Genomic DNA, 16,016 nt, shown 5'->3' with positions numbered 1-16,016 from the left:
TTTTGACATAGAGAGTTCTCTCATGCATAGCCCATTGTATGCATCAACCTCCTCCTGGCTGTTTCATAGCTCCGGCTAGAGGCCCGTCCCCACCCAGCATAGCATATAAATGTCCCCATTGAATAAGGAAATCTCTCAGCTGGCTGGAATATTTACCTTCTTTCCCTTGGGAGCTGGTAACAGAATATGAATAGCAGCAGTGATGGCAGCAATTAGGAAGAAAAATAATTATGGTGGGCCAGAGGATGGCTTCAGGTGCTTCCCACTGTAAGCAAGTACTGGCTGATGTTTCTTTTTTAACAGCAGGAAAGTCAATGGCTGATAGGGAACTATTCAATAAATGCAACAAACCATCTCCTGCCTGGCACTGAAATCCTAGAATCACAGTGCACATTTTAAGCAGGGAAGGCAATTAACCACTGGAACAACTTGCCAAAGGACGTGATAGACTCAGTCACTTGCAGTCTTTGAACCAAGACTGGATGTCTTTCTAAAAGATAAGCTACAACTCAGAAATTATGGGCTTGATGCAGAAGTTACCAGATGAGGTTCCCTGGCCTGTGTTATGCAAGAGAGCAGACTAGGTTGTCGTAACGGTCCCTTGTGGACTTAAGAATCTATGAATTCATCTGCAACACCCATGAGAAACAAGGTGCTCATGATGAGAGGTCACAGGTTGAGCCTCATGCCACGGGATGCTGCATGTTCATGGTGAGCGTGTGACAGGTTTGAGGATGAGGTCTCCAAATGTGGACGACTGGTGACCTGAGCCAAGGCTTGGACCCATGTCTCCAGGGGGAAAGAGTTTTATACCTGGCCAATGCTCCTCTTTCACCCTGATGTAATTCCATTCAAGACAGTGCTGTGACACCAGCATAAAACTGAAGTAAGGCGGTACGGGATCAGCCCCAAACTATCCACTGTATAGCCGTGTCTATACGTGCACGCTACTTCGAAGTAGCGGCACTAACTTCGAAATAGCTCCCGTCACGGCTACATGTGTTGGGCGCTATTTCGATGTTAACATCAACGTTAGGCGGCGAGACATCGAAGCCGCTAACCCCATGAGGGGATAGGAATAGCTCCCTACTTCGACGTTGAACGTCGAAGTAGGGACCGTGTAGACGATCCGCGTCCCGCAACATCGAAATAGCGGGGTCCGCCATGGTGGCCATCAGCTGAGTGGTTGAGATACGCTCTGTCTCCAGCCCCTGCGGGGCTCTATGGTCACCATGTGCAGCAGCCTTCTGGCTGCTGCTGCTGCAGCTGGGGATCCATGCTGCATGCACAGGGTCTGCAACCAGTTGTCGGCTCTGTGGATCTTGTGTTGTTTAGTCCAACTGTGTCTGGGAGGGACCCTTTAAGGGAGCGGCTTGCTGTTGAGTCCGCCCTGTGACCCTGTCTGCAGCTGTGCCTGGCACTCTTATTTCGATGTGTGCTACTTTGGCGTGTAGACATTCCCTCGCAGCGCCTATTTCAATGTGGTTCTACGCAACATCTATGTTGAACGTCGACATTGCCAGCCCTGGAGGACGTGTAGACGTTATTCATTGAAATAGCCTATTTCAATGTCGCTACATCGAAATAAGCTACTTCGATGTAGGGTTCACGTGTAGACGTAGCTTATGTGTCCCATGCAATCTATTCCCCATACACACTCTATGGAGCTGTTACACGCTTCTTACCTTTGGGCACCTGGAACCACAAGGCCCCTCTGGTTTCTGGATTTCTGGCTCAGCGGAAGCTGGATCATGAACCAATAAGTTGCTCTCCATTCCAACAACCTGCTGCAGATTGACCACATCCTGTCTAGCAACCTACAACACACAGATTGGGTTCACTTTTAGTCTTATCAAAGAGGTTAATGGGTAATTAAGGACCCCAGTCAGATACCAGCTACTGACAACTCATCACCAGGGGCAGACAGAGCATGCAACTGTTACTAGAAGATGACTGTGCATTGACAATTCATCCAAGTGTTTCTTCACCCGGCCATGCATAGGCCATTGACTTAGCTGATGACCAAGAAAAGGCCAGATTCTGATTTCATCTGCACCATTGGCTTGGCTGACATGACTGCCAGCTGACAACAGTGGAGGATATGTGAGATCAGAATGAGGTCTGAAGCCTTGTTTATAATACGTAGTCCTGCCATAAGTACAGGAGAACGGGACTAGGTGACTTCTCAAGTCCAGTCCTACAATTGTTAACTTTCGGGTTTGCTTTGTAGCAGAAAGCACGGCAGGGGCCTGAGCTCCAGCTGCCAGAAATGACCTGTGGGAGATAAGCTGGCTTATCCGCAAAGCTCTATATGGGAAATAAAGCAGAGACATGGAAACCGTGCAGGAGGAGCCAGCTCACCTCTCCAAGCTGCGGTTGAGCTTCCATATGCTGTGCATCAGAGCAAATGGTTTCTATCACCTCCCAGATGATGTGAGGGAAGTCCTCGAAGGTGCTGACGTAGAAAACATTCTGCAGGTTGCGGTGCAACAAGATGCTGTTCAATTCTTGGGGGTCAGCTCTGGAGACCCCTATGGCGATGACACGGATTCCTGAAACAAACGACTCCCTCATTAGACAGGCAGATGGGCGGAGGTCTTCCAAAATGGCTGGGGGATTCGCCCCACAGCACCCATTCTCCATCCACCTGGAAAATCTCACTGGCCGAGCAAAGCAGGGCTCAGCTCCTGGCTATGGTCTGTCTTGATTCACTAGAAGTTGTTCACACTGGGGTGAAGAATCCTCTTAACCCCAAGCGTTTGTTCCCCTTTGTCACCTGGGGGAGCTGGTGATATGGGGCTTCCTCTCACACAGCCATGCCCTGTTTGGTCTCCACAGGCAGCTGGCACTGCCGGCCGGGGCACCAAAGAGTTATATGTTTTGTCATTTAGGGCCTGGACAGGCTCCCAATCAGTTTAACGCGGGGCTCAGAGGGGTGCGTCAATCACAGCAGGCAATGCTGCTCTCGGCTCACTCAGCAGAAAGTCCATTGCAGGGGAGCAGGGAAACCCCGGCGGGGTTAATTCAAAGGAGTCATGAGACTGGATTTCCCTCCCACTCCAGAGCTGGTCTCTGGGCAACACTGAGATTCATTCATGGGACAGCAGGTCGAAGCAGCCAGCACAAACAGGGGACCTCCATCTCCAGAGCTGGGAGCCCTCAGAGCATTCAATCCAATGCAGGTCGGATTCTTTCATCTAGAAACCTGAGGCCAACATTGTGTTTGGCCTATCATGTCTGGCCAGGGGCCCACCCATAACTGTTAATGAGGAGAGGAGATATAGTAACCCAGGAAGCCAACCACAACCTCTGATGAGACCTGACCCAGCCTAATTGAAACTCACAGGAGTTTTATCACTCACTTCGCTGGAAGAAAGGTTGGAGTCCTGCAAAAATACACCTGGAGATCCCTACCTAAGGCATGGGCTGCTCTGGCTGGTGGCAACACATCGTCCTGGGACTCTCCGTCAGTCACCAGCACCAGCGTGCGAGGCACGGTTGGTCTCATCCCTTTGGAGGACTGGAATAACTCCTTTAGCGCATAGCCTAAGCCACGACCTGAGGGAAAGCAGAAAGGTGCACAGCTTCGGTCCTGCAGTGCCAGGTGTATAAAGAGCGCTGAGTTGTGGGGACCGTTTGCAAGTAGACGTTATAAATGTGCTGGCTGACCACGTTAAGAGACGCTAACCGGTGTCTGAGACACTTTAGGAGCATAAAGTCATGACCGGAAGGGACTTCCTCGGCCACTGAGCCCAACCCCTGTTATTGCAGTTAGGGATCCACGTTAGGTTTTTAAACTAAGGAGTGAGGTGGCAGGATATATAATTACAGAGAAGGTGAGAAGTTAATGCAGGCCACTGCTAAAAGAACCAGAAGAATGGCAAAGCTATTGTTAAAAATTGGTCCAAACCAAAACTCTAGACACACCTCAATCCAAACTCCACCCCTCATCCCACCCCCACTATCCTGCCCCAGCTCACAATCCAAACTTGAAAGAACTTTAGATCTCAGCTTCACAACCCGCCTCTGTAATAGCCCGATTCAAAACTCTTAAGCAAACCTGCACCGCCTGGCTGCTGAAAAGCTGAGATCCCGATCCAGAAGCACTGCTTCCCTGGGCTCACATTTCTAGCTGGCATGTGCACAGCTGGCAGACACTGACATGCCTACATGGGACCCACCTGTCTTGGTATCGCCTCCCGTGTACTGCAGCTCCTTGAGGGCGTTGAGAACGCCATTCCGATCCTTGTACTGGTTAAAGTGGAACTCTGCTCGTGGCTCTTCGCTGTATTGAGCTACGGCAACCTGCCAAAGAGTAGGTGAGGCTGTTACTCTAAAGAAGTGGTTGTTCTCCTCTATTCAGCACTGGTGAGGCCACATCTGGACTATTGTGTCCAGTTTGGGCCCCCCAGTATAAAAAGGATGTGGACGTGCTGGAGCAGGTTCAGCGGAGGGCAACAAAAATGAGTAAGGGGCTGGAGCACATGACCTATGAGGAGAGGCTGAGGGATTTGGGCTTATTTAGTTTACAGAAGAGAAGGTGATTTAATAGCAGCCTTCAGCTTCCTGAAGGGGAGCTCTAAAGAGGATGGAGAGAAACTGTTCTCAGTGGTGACAGATGGCAGAACAAGGAGCAATGGTCTGAAGTTACAGAAGGAGAGAAGTAGGTTAGATATTTGGAAAAACTACTTCCCCAGGATGGTGGTGAAGCATTGGAATGTGCTGCGTGGAGAGGCGGCGGATTCTCCATCCCTTGAGGTTATTAAGTCCCAGCTTTACAAAGTCCTGGCTGGGATGACTTAGTGGGGGTTGATCCTGCTTGAAGAAGGGGGCTGGACTAGATGACCTCCTGAGGTCATCTAGTCCAGCCCTAGGATTCTATGATTCTATGGGTCATGGAGAGAAGCACATGAGTAAAGGGAAAGGGGGATGCTCTTAATGGTCACCAGTGAAGGAGAACATGGAACTCTGCTGTCCTCAGCCAAGTGCAAGAAAGCAACATGGAGCCTTACTCTAATGGCCCTGTGCAACATGGATCTGCAGAAACAAAGGATCTGCACCAAAGCCTACAAAAGCCAGAAGGAGTTTTTCCACTGACTAGCTGAAGCCTAAGGTTTCAATAGCACTGCGATCATCTTTAGTGTAGGCTGAGGCTTGGGAAAACTGCTAGCAAATGGCATAAATCAACGCCCAACAGGAACTGGCAAGCTGGTGCTTAAAAGGAAAGCTTGCCCAATGGTTAGGCTGCCCATCTCAGGCTTGGGCAATCTTGGTTCAATTTCCCTCTTCGCCACAGACTTCCTGTATGACCTCAGGCAAGTCATTTAAGACTTTCTAAGGCTTGGTCTATACTAGGCAGGCAGGTCAGCTGATCACAGGGAACAATTCTAGCTACAATTGTGTAGCTAGAATCGACTGATCTGCAATTGACTGACCTGGCCATCTTCAGAGATGGAGAGCGAGGAGTACAGGGCTCAACAGCTGACCCCAGATACCTCCATATCGTACATCTCTACTAGGCATGTGAAATCAAACTCCAGAAGACAGACAAGCCGTAAGACTCACAATGGGGCGGGGGCAGTGTTCCCTTAACTCACAGGGGTGTTGTGAAGATGAATAAAAGGAAGAACCATACCTGCAGTAAATATATAGAATAACGGTCTCTTGCCTGTGTGCCCTCAGGCCCAATCCTGGGGAAATAGGAGACGATCCGGAAAAGGAAGTCCTTCACTTTGTTGAAATTGCTCTGGCCAATGCTTGAGGACTCGTCCACCAGGAACGCGATATCCGCCTTGAACTTGCCACACACTGTGGAGGGAAGGCCGAACACCTGTAAATCCTGGACGGGCAGACCACAAGTCTCCCGTCTGTCTCCCGTGTGATGGGATTCGTCATGACAAGCTGGACCATTCCCAGTTATAAGTCCGAGACACGGACACACCTTGTGGTTTTGAGGGCGTGTTAACTAAAGACGATATCAGACATTCACTGGACAGGACGGTGCTGCACTCATTGTGTGCTCTTATGTACCATTGGCAAAATCAGGATGTCATACAGTGGTGCATCCATCTATTTCTCGGTATCAATTGGATTAGCATTAGGATTAGGATTAGGATTAGGATTAGGATTACAATGCATATGATTAACATTTCTTTCTTGTCTTTCTCCTGCTGACTGAAAGGAAAGAACTCCACTCATCGATTGTGCCTCAGCTGGAGCATTATGCCAAGTCCTGGGTACCACATTTCAGGAAAGATGTGGACAAAGTGGACAAACCCAGAGGATAAAAAGGATGTGGATTTGCTGGAGCAGGTTCAGTGGAGGGCAACAAAAATTATTAAGGGGCTGGAGCACAAGACCTATGAGGATAGGCTAAGGGATTTGGGCTTGTTTAGTTTACAGAAGAGAAGATTTAGGGGTGATTTAATAGCAGCCTTCAATTTACTGAAGGGGAGCTCTAAAGAGAAGGGTGAGAAACTGTTCTCAGTGGTGTCAGATGGCAGAACAAGGAGCAATGGTCTGAAGTTGAAGAGGGAGAGGTGTAGGTTGGATATTAGGAAAAACTACTTCCCCAGGAGGGTGGTGAAGCACTGGAATGCGTTGCCTAGAGAGGAGGTGGAATCTCCATCCCTAGAGGTTTTTAAATCCCGGCTTGACAAGGTCCTGGCTGGGATGACTTAGTGGGGGTTGATCCTGCTTGAAGCAGGGGGCTGGACTAGATGACCTCCTGAGGTCCCTTCCAGCCCTGTGATTCTGTGAGACGAACAAAAATGATTAAAGTCCTGGAAAAACACAATCTATGAGGGAAGACTGAAAAAACTGGATTTGTTCAGTTCAGGGAAGAGCAGACAGAGCGGGCACATGGTAACCATTTACAACTACATAACATGTTGATGGAAGGAGGGAAAATAATTGTTTTCAACCTCTGAGGATAGGACAAGATGCAATGGACTTAAACACAGGCAGTTTACTTTGGACACCAGGGCTACAGCTCCACGGCAGCCCTATTTTGAATTAAGATATTTTGAAACAGCTATTTCAAAATATCTTATTTGGAAATAACACAACTACACACAACAGCACCAGCTATTTCAAAATCGCATTTCTGGACACGTAATGCTACTTCGAAATAGTGCCGCTGGAGACCGTTATGGCTTATTTCAAAGAGCACGACTCCGTGTCTTAGTAGCGCCTATTTTGACATGGCAATTTCAAACCAGGCATTGTTCCTCCTGTATTGAGGGTTGCCAATTTCAAAATAACGCACCTGCTATTGCGATTTTATTTCGAAATTTTGCATGTGTAGTCTAGATACTACCAAAGTTATTTCAGAAGAACTCTGTAGCGTAGCTGAACCTAGGAAACCCCTCCTGTCAGGGGAGTTAAGCATTGGTATAAATTGGTTCAGGTCTGGGGCTTTCCCTCTAAGGGTGTGTCTACACTCGTATTCCTCTTTCAAAAGAAGTATGCAAATGAGGTGAATCAAACATGCAAATGAGGTATACATTGGCATATTTAGCACCTCATTTGCATGTTCTAATTTTGAAAGAGCGTCTTTCGAAAGAAGAAAGCTATTGTAGAAGCTGCCCTTTTGAAAGTAAACCCTACTCTTTATTTAATAGGAAGAAGGATTCTTTCAAAGATGGGGTTGTCTTTCGAAAGAGCAGCGTCTACACTGGCTTTCTTCTTTCGAAAGAAGCTCTTTCAATATTAGAATATGCAAATGAGGTGCAAAATATGCAACTTTATACCTCATTTGCATTTTCGATTTACCTCATTTGCATACCTCTTTCGAAAGAGGAATGCGAGTGTAGACGCACCCTTAGTGTTCACCCAGCTCAAACCAGTTCTAACTCATGAGACCAGAGAAGCCCACGGCATCCAGGAGGGATGAGGGTTCTCGGCACAGTGTGGATTCAAACTCACTTGGCTCAGGGAGAGTACTCCAGGGTGGTGTCGCAGCCGGGGTTGCTGGGGTTACTAACGTCGTGGTGGTGGCCGATGGAAGAGCAGAGGCACTTGAGCTGCTAGGACCCATGGACAGCGGTCTCAGAGCGGCGGATTGCAAAGAAGTAACAGTAGGGACAGGAGTGGAAGGACTCCCTTGAGAGCCCACTATAAAAAGCAAACAAAAGAGAGACACTAGACCCATCACATAACTAGGTCATTGTAAGAACACAGCTAACCAGGGCTCCCTCTCATTTTTGCCATCCATGGGTGGAATAAATTTTGTTTTGTGCATTGAGACAGGTGCAGATGTGCACCCACCAATAGAAACACACACTGCCCACTGCACTTGGCTGTGGGTGCTCTGCTAATTAGCTGGGCGGCACCTGACTCTCTCCAGGGCAGGGCCAGGATTGCATGCGAACTCTCCAGGCCAAGCACCCTTTCCTAACAGGAAGGGCACCAGAAGGAATTTCAACACCAGGCTCCGCGGCTCATACCTATCCGCTCTGTGAGCACAGCCTCTGGCCCCTCCAGCTCTCCAAAGAGTGGCCTTATGGAAAACAGGTATGCCTCTCCTGGCTTCAGGGCTGTAACTCGATATGACCGAGAAGCGGAACCCAGCAGTTCAGTGGAAACATTAGCTGCTGGAAAAAAGATGGGAAAGAGGGCACATTACTCGCAAACCGCAAGGCCGGAAGGGACCTTCATGATCTGAGCTCCATGGTCTGAGCTCCAGCCCACCAAACCTCACCCACCCACTCCCATAGGAGGCCAATTACCTCTGACTTAGGCTATGTCTACACTAGGCAAAGTAAGTTGCCTGCAGATATGCAATTCTAGCTATGGCAACTGCTAAAATCAACATATCTGTGCTCGGCTGACTTGGCTGTTCCTACTGAAAAAGGTTGGCGGGAGAGTTTTCCCATCAACCTCCTTTATTCCTCATGTCTCGTGAGGAGTACTGGGGTTGAGTGTGACCTCGAGTGGTCGATTTCACGCATCCCTAGCAGAAGCATGAAACTGCACCCCAGAAGATTGACCCTGAGCGGGTCGATCTTCCAGGCTAAGTGTAGACATAGCCTGAGTTACTGATGTCTTTGAACTGTGATTTAATGACACAGAATCATAAAGATGCCACCATTTACTCTGGTTCAAAACCAGCCAGGGGCCCATGCCAGGAGTTCAGGAACCTTGGCAGAAGTGGTGGGGTGTAGGGCAGGGGTGAGGCAAAAGGCCTCACCCCTGTGGCCTGCTCCCTCCATTGCCCCATCCCCTGCTTCGCCTCTTCTGCCTCAGGCCACAGCCTGCAGCCAGGCAGAATGCTAGAATTGGACCACTTTGGAGCACTCCAGACCACTCACCTGCCTGGGGCAGTGAGCAGAGGTGTCCAACAGCAGCCCAGGGTCCCACCCTCTGGGTCATACAAACAGGGCAGGTGGAGGACTCAGCGCTCCCCTTAATAGCTTCTAACCTGGCCAGGAGTCCTTGCCTGAGATCCTCCTCGGGGGAAGAGGAGGATCACGGTGGGACCACTGAGAAGGGCTGGAAATGGTAAGTGGCTGGGGCTGTGGGCAGGGGCTGCTTTCTGCAGTGAGGGAGCTGGTCAGCTCCCCTGCTGCATAGTATAGCCTCCCCTACGTACCTGCCCAAGGTTTGCAGTCGAGGTGGGAGGCAGGATTCTATGCTGAGAAGAATCATAGAATCATAGAATGCTAGGACTGGAAGGACCTTGAGAGGTCATCGAGTCCAGCCCCCTGCCCTCATGGCAGGACCAAGTACTGTCTAGACCATCCCTGATAGACATCTATCTAACCTGTTCTTAAATATCTCCAGAGATGGAGATTCCACAGTCTCCCTTGGCAATTTATTCCAGTGTTTCACCACCCTGACAGTTTGGAACTTTTTCCTAATGTCCAACCTAAACCTCCCTTGCTGCAGTTTAAGCCCATTGCTTCTTGTTCTATCCTCAGAGGCCAAGAAGAAGAAGTTTTCTCCCTCCTCCTTATGACACCCTTTTAGATACCTGAAAACCGCTATCATGTCCCCCTCAATCTTCTTTTTCCAAACTATACAAGCCCAACTCCCTCAGCCTTTCTTCATAGGTCATGTTTTCTAGTCCTTTGATCATTCTTGTTGCTCTTTTCTGGATCATTTCCAATTTCTCCACATCTTTCTTGAAATGTGGCACCCAGAACTGGACACAAAACTCCATCTGAGGCCTAACCAGAGCAGAATAGAGAGGAACAATGACTTCTCATGTCTGGCTCACAACACACCTATTAATGCATCCCAGAATCACGTTTACGTTTTTTGCAACAGCATCACACTGTTAACTCATATTTAGCTTGTGGTCCACTATAACCCCTAGATCCCTTTCTGCCATACTTCTTCCCAGACAGTTGCTTCCCATTCTGTATGTGTGAAACTGATTATTCCTTCCTAAGTGGAGCACTTTGCATTTGTCTTTATTAAACTTCATCCTGTTTACCTCAGACCATTTCTCCAATTTGTCCAAATCGCTTTGAATTTTGACCCTATCCTCCAAAGCAGTTGCAACCCCTTCCAGTTTGGTATGGAATGGAAGGTAGCAGAACAGGCACAGGAGCAGAACAAGGTGGTGCCCTGTCTTTCCAAGCCCAAGACATGAGATGGAACTGCCAAATTAGTTGGGCCTATGAAATCTGTAGGTACAGTGTTACACCCCTAACGCCACCACTCCCTGTGAGATCTCCCTGGTCATTAATGACTCCAAAAACCTTGGAAGGGATATGAAGAAGAGGTACATCTGAATGATCATCTTGGACAGCCTTCCTGTCCTGTGAGCGAAGGAAGTCAGAAGAGAGAGGATTCCAGAAGTGAATGGCCTGTAACCTAGAAGGCTTTGGTGTCATAGAACATTGGGACACCTTCTATGGACAGAAAGTGATATAGAAACTTTGGATGGCCTCCATCGTGCTAGAAGAGGAACCTGTTTTCTAGGGAACAAACTGGCATGATGATCAGGACAGCATTAAATCGACGACAATAGGAAAAGGTAAAAAGGGGGAACAAATGACCGTTAATTTAGCACAAAATCAAATTGTCAAGAAAAATATGAGTCACGGCACCAACAGACAAGATGACAAGACATTATTTAATTGTTTACGCACTAATGAGGGGATCCAGGATAATAAGCAGGAGAAATTTCATGTTTCATTTATGAGCATCAGTGGGACGTTGTGGGTATCTCTGGAACCAGAGGGAAGATTTGTATGACTGGAATGTTAAAATCAAGGGTCATAATCTACTTAAGAAGGATGCAGTGGGCAAAAAGGGAGGAGGAAAGGCATGCTATCAAACATGGCTTGATCTGTTTCTAAGACACCAGCAACTAGGAAGCAAACGATCTGGAATGCTTGTGTAACCTACATACCTATGTGTGGTTAACTGTCCCATGTAGTGGTACCTAGACCACATCACAAAGAAAGAATAAGCGTCTTCTACAACCTTGGCTGAGAGGCTGCTGAACTTTAGCTCAAGCTGTAGTGGCACCTGTACTGAGGTCCCAGGTTTGAGTCTACATCAGGGCAGTTATGCTTGCTGATCAACATCATAGCAAATAAAGACTAAGATACAACACTCACTGGTGCCTAGAGAAGTCGGTGTCCATTCCATAAGCACCAATCTATAACATGAGCTGAAACAAGAACCATTGGCTAAAAGCTGACGTAATACGATTTAAACGAGAAATAAGGAGCAATGCTTTTAACAGGGAAGCCAATCCTTTGTCAGGACAATTTGCTAGGAGCTGGGTGGGTTCTCCATCACTGGGAATTATTTAACCAGGAGAGGATGGGGGCAGAGGGGCATCCCTCTCAAAGATCTTGTTCAACCAAAGTAGCAAACTTGAAGCAGGAATTGGTCAGGGAGACCGATGAAGTTAGATTAGAGAATTCCAACCATCCTTAATGGATGCATATAAAGTCTGGGGTTATTCAAGTCTTGAAGAGAAGTGCGTCAGTTCAAGCCCACCTTTGACTGGAACCCATCATGCCTCACGGGCAAAGGCTGAAGTTGAACTTCCTTACTGACTGCTTTGTTTCATTTCTGGGAGGGCCGATACAGTCTTTTTACATCCTGTAATTTCTGTATTCTTGGAGTACAGAATGGCTGAGTCACAGATGGCTAAGTGGAGGTGGACTTGAAGCAGACCTGTGCAAGAGAAGAGGTCTCAATCCTCTCATCTTCAGGAACTACTGGGCGAAATTCCACGACCTGAGCTATGCAGGAGCTCACCTAGATGATCACAATGGTTCCTCCTGGCCTTAAACTCTAGAAATAGGTGAGCTAGGCAGGACAATTTGAACAAAGACTCACTGGTGAATTATGTGGTGCAGCACTGCTGATCTTCATTCCAGGTAATCTCCTCTCAGTTTCCCATTCTTTACTGTAATGCCCGCGCAAAAACAAAGATGCATTGGAACCAGTTTCAGATTCCAGAACTGCCCATCTCGGTCTTCACTGAGAAATCTGATGAAGGAATGCCCAACATAGTGAATGCTAGTGGGAAAGGGGTAGGGTTAGAAGTTGAAATAAAAAAAAGAACAAGTTGAAAATCACTTAGAAAAATTAGATGTCTGCAAGTCACCAGGGCCTGATGAAATGCATCCTAGAATACTGAAGGAGCTGATAGAGGAGATATCTGAGCCTCCATCTATCATCTTTGGAAAATCATGGGAGACAGGAGAGATTCCAGAAGACCGAAAAAGGGCAAATATAGTGCCCATCTATAAAAAGGGGAATAAGAATAACCCAGGAAACTACAGGCCAGTCAGCTTAACTTTTGTGCCAGGAAAGATAATGGAGCAGGTAATTAAAGAAATCATCTGCAAGCACTTGGAAGGTGGTACGGTGATAGGAAACAGCCAGCATGGATTTGTAAAGAACAAATCATGTCAAACCAATCCGATAGCTTTCTTTGATAGCATAACGAGCCTTGTGGATGGGGAGAAGTGGTAGATGTGGTCTACCTAGACTTTAGTAAAGCATTTGATACGGTCTCACGTGATATTCTTATAAAAAAAACTAAGCAAACACAATTTATATGAGGCTACTATAAGGTGGGTGCATAACTGGCTGGATAACTGTACTCAGAGAGTAGTTCTTAATGGTTCTGAATACTGCTGGAAAAGTATAACAAGTGGGGTTGTGCAGAGGTCTGTGTTAGGACCGGTTCTGTTCAATATCTTCATCAACGATTTAGATATTGGCATAGAAAGTACACTTACTAAGTTTGCAGATGATACCAAGCTGGGAGGGGTTGCAACTGCTTTGGAGGATAGGGTCATAATTCAAAATGATCTGGATAAATTGGAGAAATGGTCTGAGGTAAACAGGATGAAATTTAATAAGGACAAATGCAAAGTGCTCCACTTGGGAAGGAACAATCAGTTTCACACATACAGAATGGGGAGAGACTGTCTAGGAATGACTACAACAGAAAGGGATCTTGGGGTTATAGCGGACCACAAGCTAAATATGAGTCAACAGTGTGATGCTGTTGCCAAAAAAGCAAACATGATTCTGGGATGCATTAACAGGTGTATTCCGAACAAGACACGAGAAGTCATTCTTCCGCTCTACTCTGTGCTGGTTAGGCCTCAGCTGGTGTATTGTGTCCAGTTCTGGGCACTGCAGTTAAAAAAGATGTGGAGAAATTAGAGAGGGTCCAGAAAAGAGTGACAAGAATGATTAGAGGTCTGGAGAATGTGACCTATGAAGAAAGGTTGAAAGAATTGGGCTTGTTTAGTTTGGAAAAGAGAAGATTGAGGGGAGACATGATAGCGGTTTTCAGGTATCTAAAAGGGAGTCATAAGGAGGAGGGAGAAAACTTGTTCTTCTTGGCCTCTGAGGATAGAACAAGAGGCAATGGACTTAAACTGCAGCAAGGAAAATTTAGTTTGGACATTAGGAAAAAGTTTCTAACTGTCAGGGTGGTCAAACACTGGAATAAATTGCCTAGGGAGGTTGTGGAATCTCCATCGCTGGAAATATTTAAGAACAGGTTAGATAGATGTCTGTCAGGGATGGGTTAGACAGTACTTGGTCCTGCCATTGGGGTAGGGGGCTGGACTCAATGGCCTCTCGAGGTCCCTTCAAGTCCTAGCATTCTATGATTCTTTGATCTCCTGGGTATATCCTGATGACTCGTCCCACCTCTGTAGTGGGGAAACAGCTGGGAAATGTAAGGCCAGAATACTGCAGCATTTGAATGACAATTTCCTAGGATGAGACCATCATGCCTCTTCCATAAGGGGAAATCATTCTTAAACACAGTATAATCCTTAGAGCGGTGGTTCCGAACCTTTTCGGTAACATGGCACACTTCAATGAGACAGTTCCACGGCACTCCCACTTTTCCTGGCTGAATCAATTGCTCATAGGTGTCACATTGACTTATGTTTACCATGGTTATGGACCTACTAGAGAGATTTGCCCACGCCAGCTGGGAATCAGGCAGCCTGGCTGCTTGAGCCCCACAACTTGCTCAAGAACATAAAAGAACGGCCATACTGGCTCAGACCATAGGTCCAGCAAGCCCTGAGTCCTATCTTCTGACAGTGGCCAATACCTGGGTCCCCAGAGGGAATGAACAGAACAGGTAATCATCAAGGGATCGATTTCTGTGATCCATTTCCAGCCTCTTGCAAACAGAGGCGAGGGATCCCGTCCATGCCCATCCTGGCTAGTAGCCATTGATGGAACTATCTCCCATGAATTAATCTAGTTCTTTGTTAAACTCTTCTACAGTCTTGGTCTTCACAACATTCTCCAGCAAGGAGTTCCACAGGTTAACTGTGCATTGTGTGAAAAAATATATCCTATTGTTTGTTTTAAACCTGCTGCCTATTAATTTTATTTGGCGACCTCTAGCTCTTGTGTCATGACAAGGAGTAAATAACAATTCCTTATTTATTTTCTCCACACCAGTCATGATTTTATAGACCTCTATCGTATCTCCCCTTAATCGTCTTTTTTCCAAGCAAAGAAGTCCCAGTCTTATTAATCTCTCCTCATATGGCAGTCATTCCATAGCCTTAAGTCCGCTCCATTTTCCTGTCTCCCCACTCTTTCCACTCCTCAGTTTCCCCTCAGCAGCTACTTTGCAAAGACTCAGCCAGGGGAAGTTGATGAACCCCTGCACCAGCTAGGAATCAGGCAGCCTTGCTGTTTGAGCCCCCAGCTGGCAAGGGGACATCTAAGTCCCTCCCCGGCTGGGCTCTGCAAAGAGCTGGTGGCAGGGGAAGTTGAAGAAATTTCCACAGCACACTGAGACAGCTCTCACAGCACACCAGTTGAAAACCACTGCCTTGGAGCACTAGTTATTAACCTGTGGTCTGTGATCACTTTTGAGTCTGCAGACAATGCCTCCAGGGTCCATGAAAGGTTGGCATTACCATAGAATAGTCATTTTCAACCTGTGCGCCTCACACCCCTGAAGGTCCACAGAATAGGTCTAAGGTTTCCAAAGGGTCTGCATGTCAGCAAATGTAAAAAGTCAGGCTGGAGAGAAAACTAATGAAAGAGGGAAAAGCTGAACGAGGTGGTGAGCACTGATAACAGTGGAAGACGAGGGCGCTCAGTAATTCTCAACTCTGTAGCACCATCCATGCAAGGATCTCAATGCACCGTGCAAATGTTAGCTCAGTTATGGCTCCCAGCACCTTTGCAGGTAGATATCTTCATTCCAAAACTGAGGCCCAGAGATGACTCGTCCTAGGTTTCACAGGACGAGAGCCTCTGCTGGGAGAGTCCAGAGTCCCAGTCCTGGAGTCTCACTACTAGAGAAGACTCTTATTTCTTGGAGGGAAAGGAAGGATGGACGCACGAGTAAAAGAGCTTAGCAGGATTCAGAAGGATCAGTCATTTGTGTGGATAACAAGAAAATCTGCAGGGGCAGTAGGTTGGATTAGGAAAAGATCAGGGCTATAAACCTTGATGCTTCAGAATCTAATCCAGTCACTGAGGTTAGAAAGACCCTTCCTGTGCAGATGTTTTAATTTATTAAGGAGTTCCATGCACCTTCC

At 47.2% G+C, this 16,016-nt stretch overlaps 1 protein-coding gene across 1 annotated transcript in view; it reads right to left on the bottom strand.

Annotated features, from left to right (window-relative positions):
* Positions 1-16,016, bottom strand: part of LOC142020062 (uncharacterized) — a 267,476-nt gene that overhangs the window by 209,213 nt on the left and 42,247 nt on the right. Inside the window, exons 17-24 of the mRNA XM_075007686.1 lie at positions 8,448-8,594; positions 7,927-8,115; positions 5,669-5,808; positions 4,182-4,305; positions 3,415-3,558; positions 2,362-2,552; positions 1,677-1,817; positions 157-165 (exon numbers count right to left, since the gene is read on the bottom strand). Coding sequence (XP_074863787.1) covers positions 157-165; positions 1,677-1,817; positions 2,362-2,552; positions 3,415-3,558; positions 4,182-4,305; positions 5,669-5,808; positions 7,927-8,115; positions 8,448-8,594 — 1,085 coding nt within the window. The remainder of the gene's footprint in view (positions 1-156; positions 166-1,676; positions 1,818-2,361; positions 2,553-3,414; positions 3,559-4,181; positions 4,306-5,668; positions 5,809-7,926; positions 8,116-8,447; positions 8,595-16,016) is intronic.

The sequence above is a fragment of the Carettochelys insculpta genome, chromosome 1, assembly GCF_033958435.1.
Source record: "Carettochelys insculpta isolate YL-2023 chromosome 1, ASM3395843v1, whole genome shotgun sequence".
Taxonomy (NCBI): domain Eukaryota; kingdom Metazoa; phylum Chordata; order Testudines; family Carettochelyidae; genus Carettochelys; species Carettochelys insculpta.
This window is presented reverse-complemented; position numbering and strand designations above follow the sequence as displayed.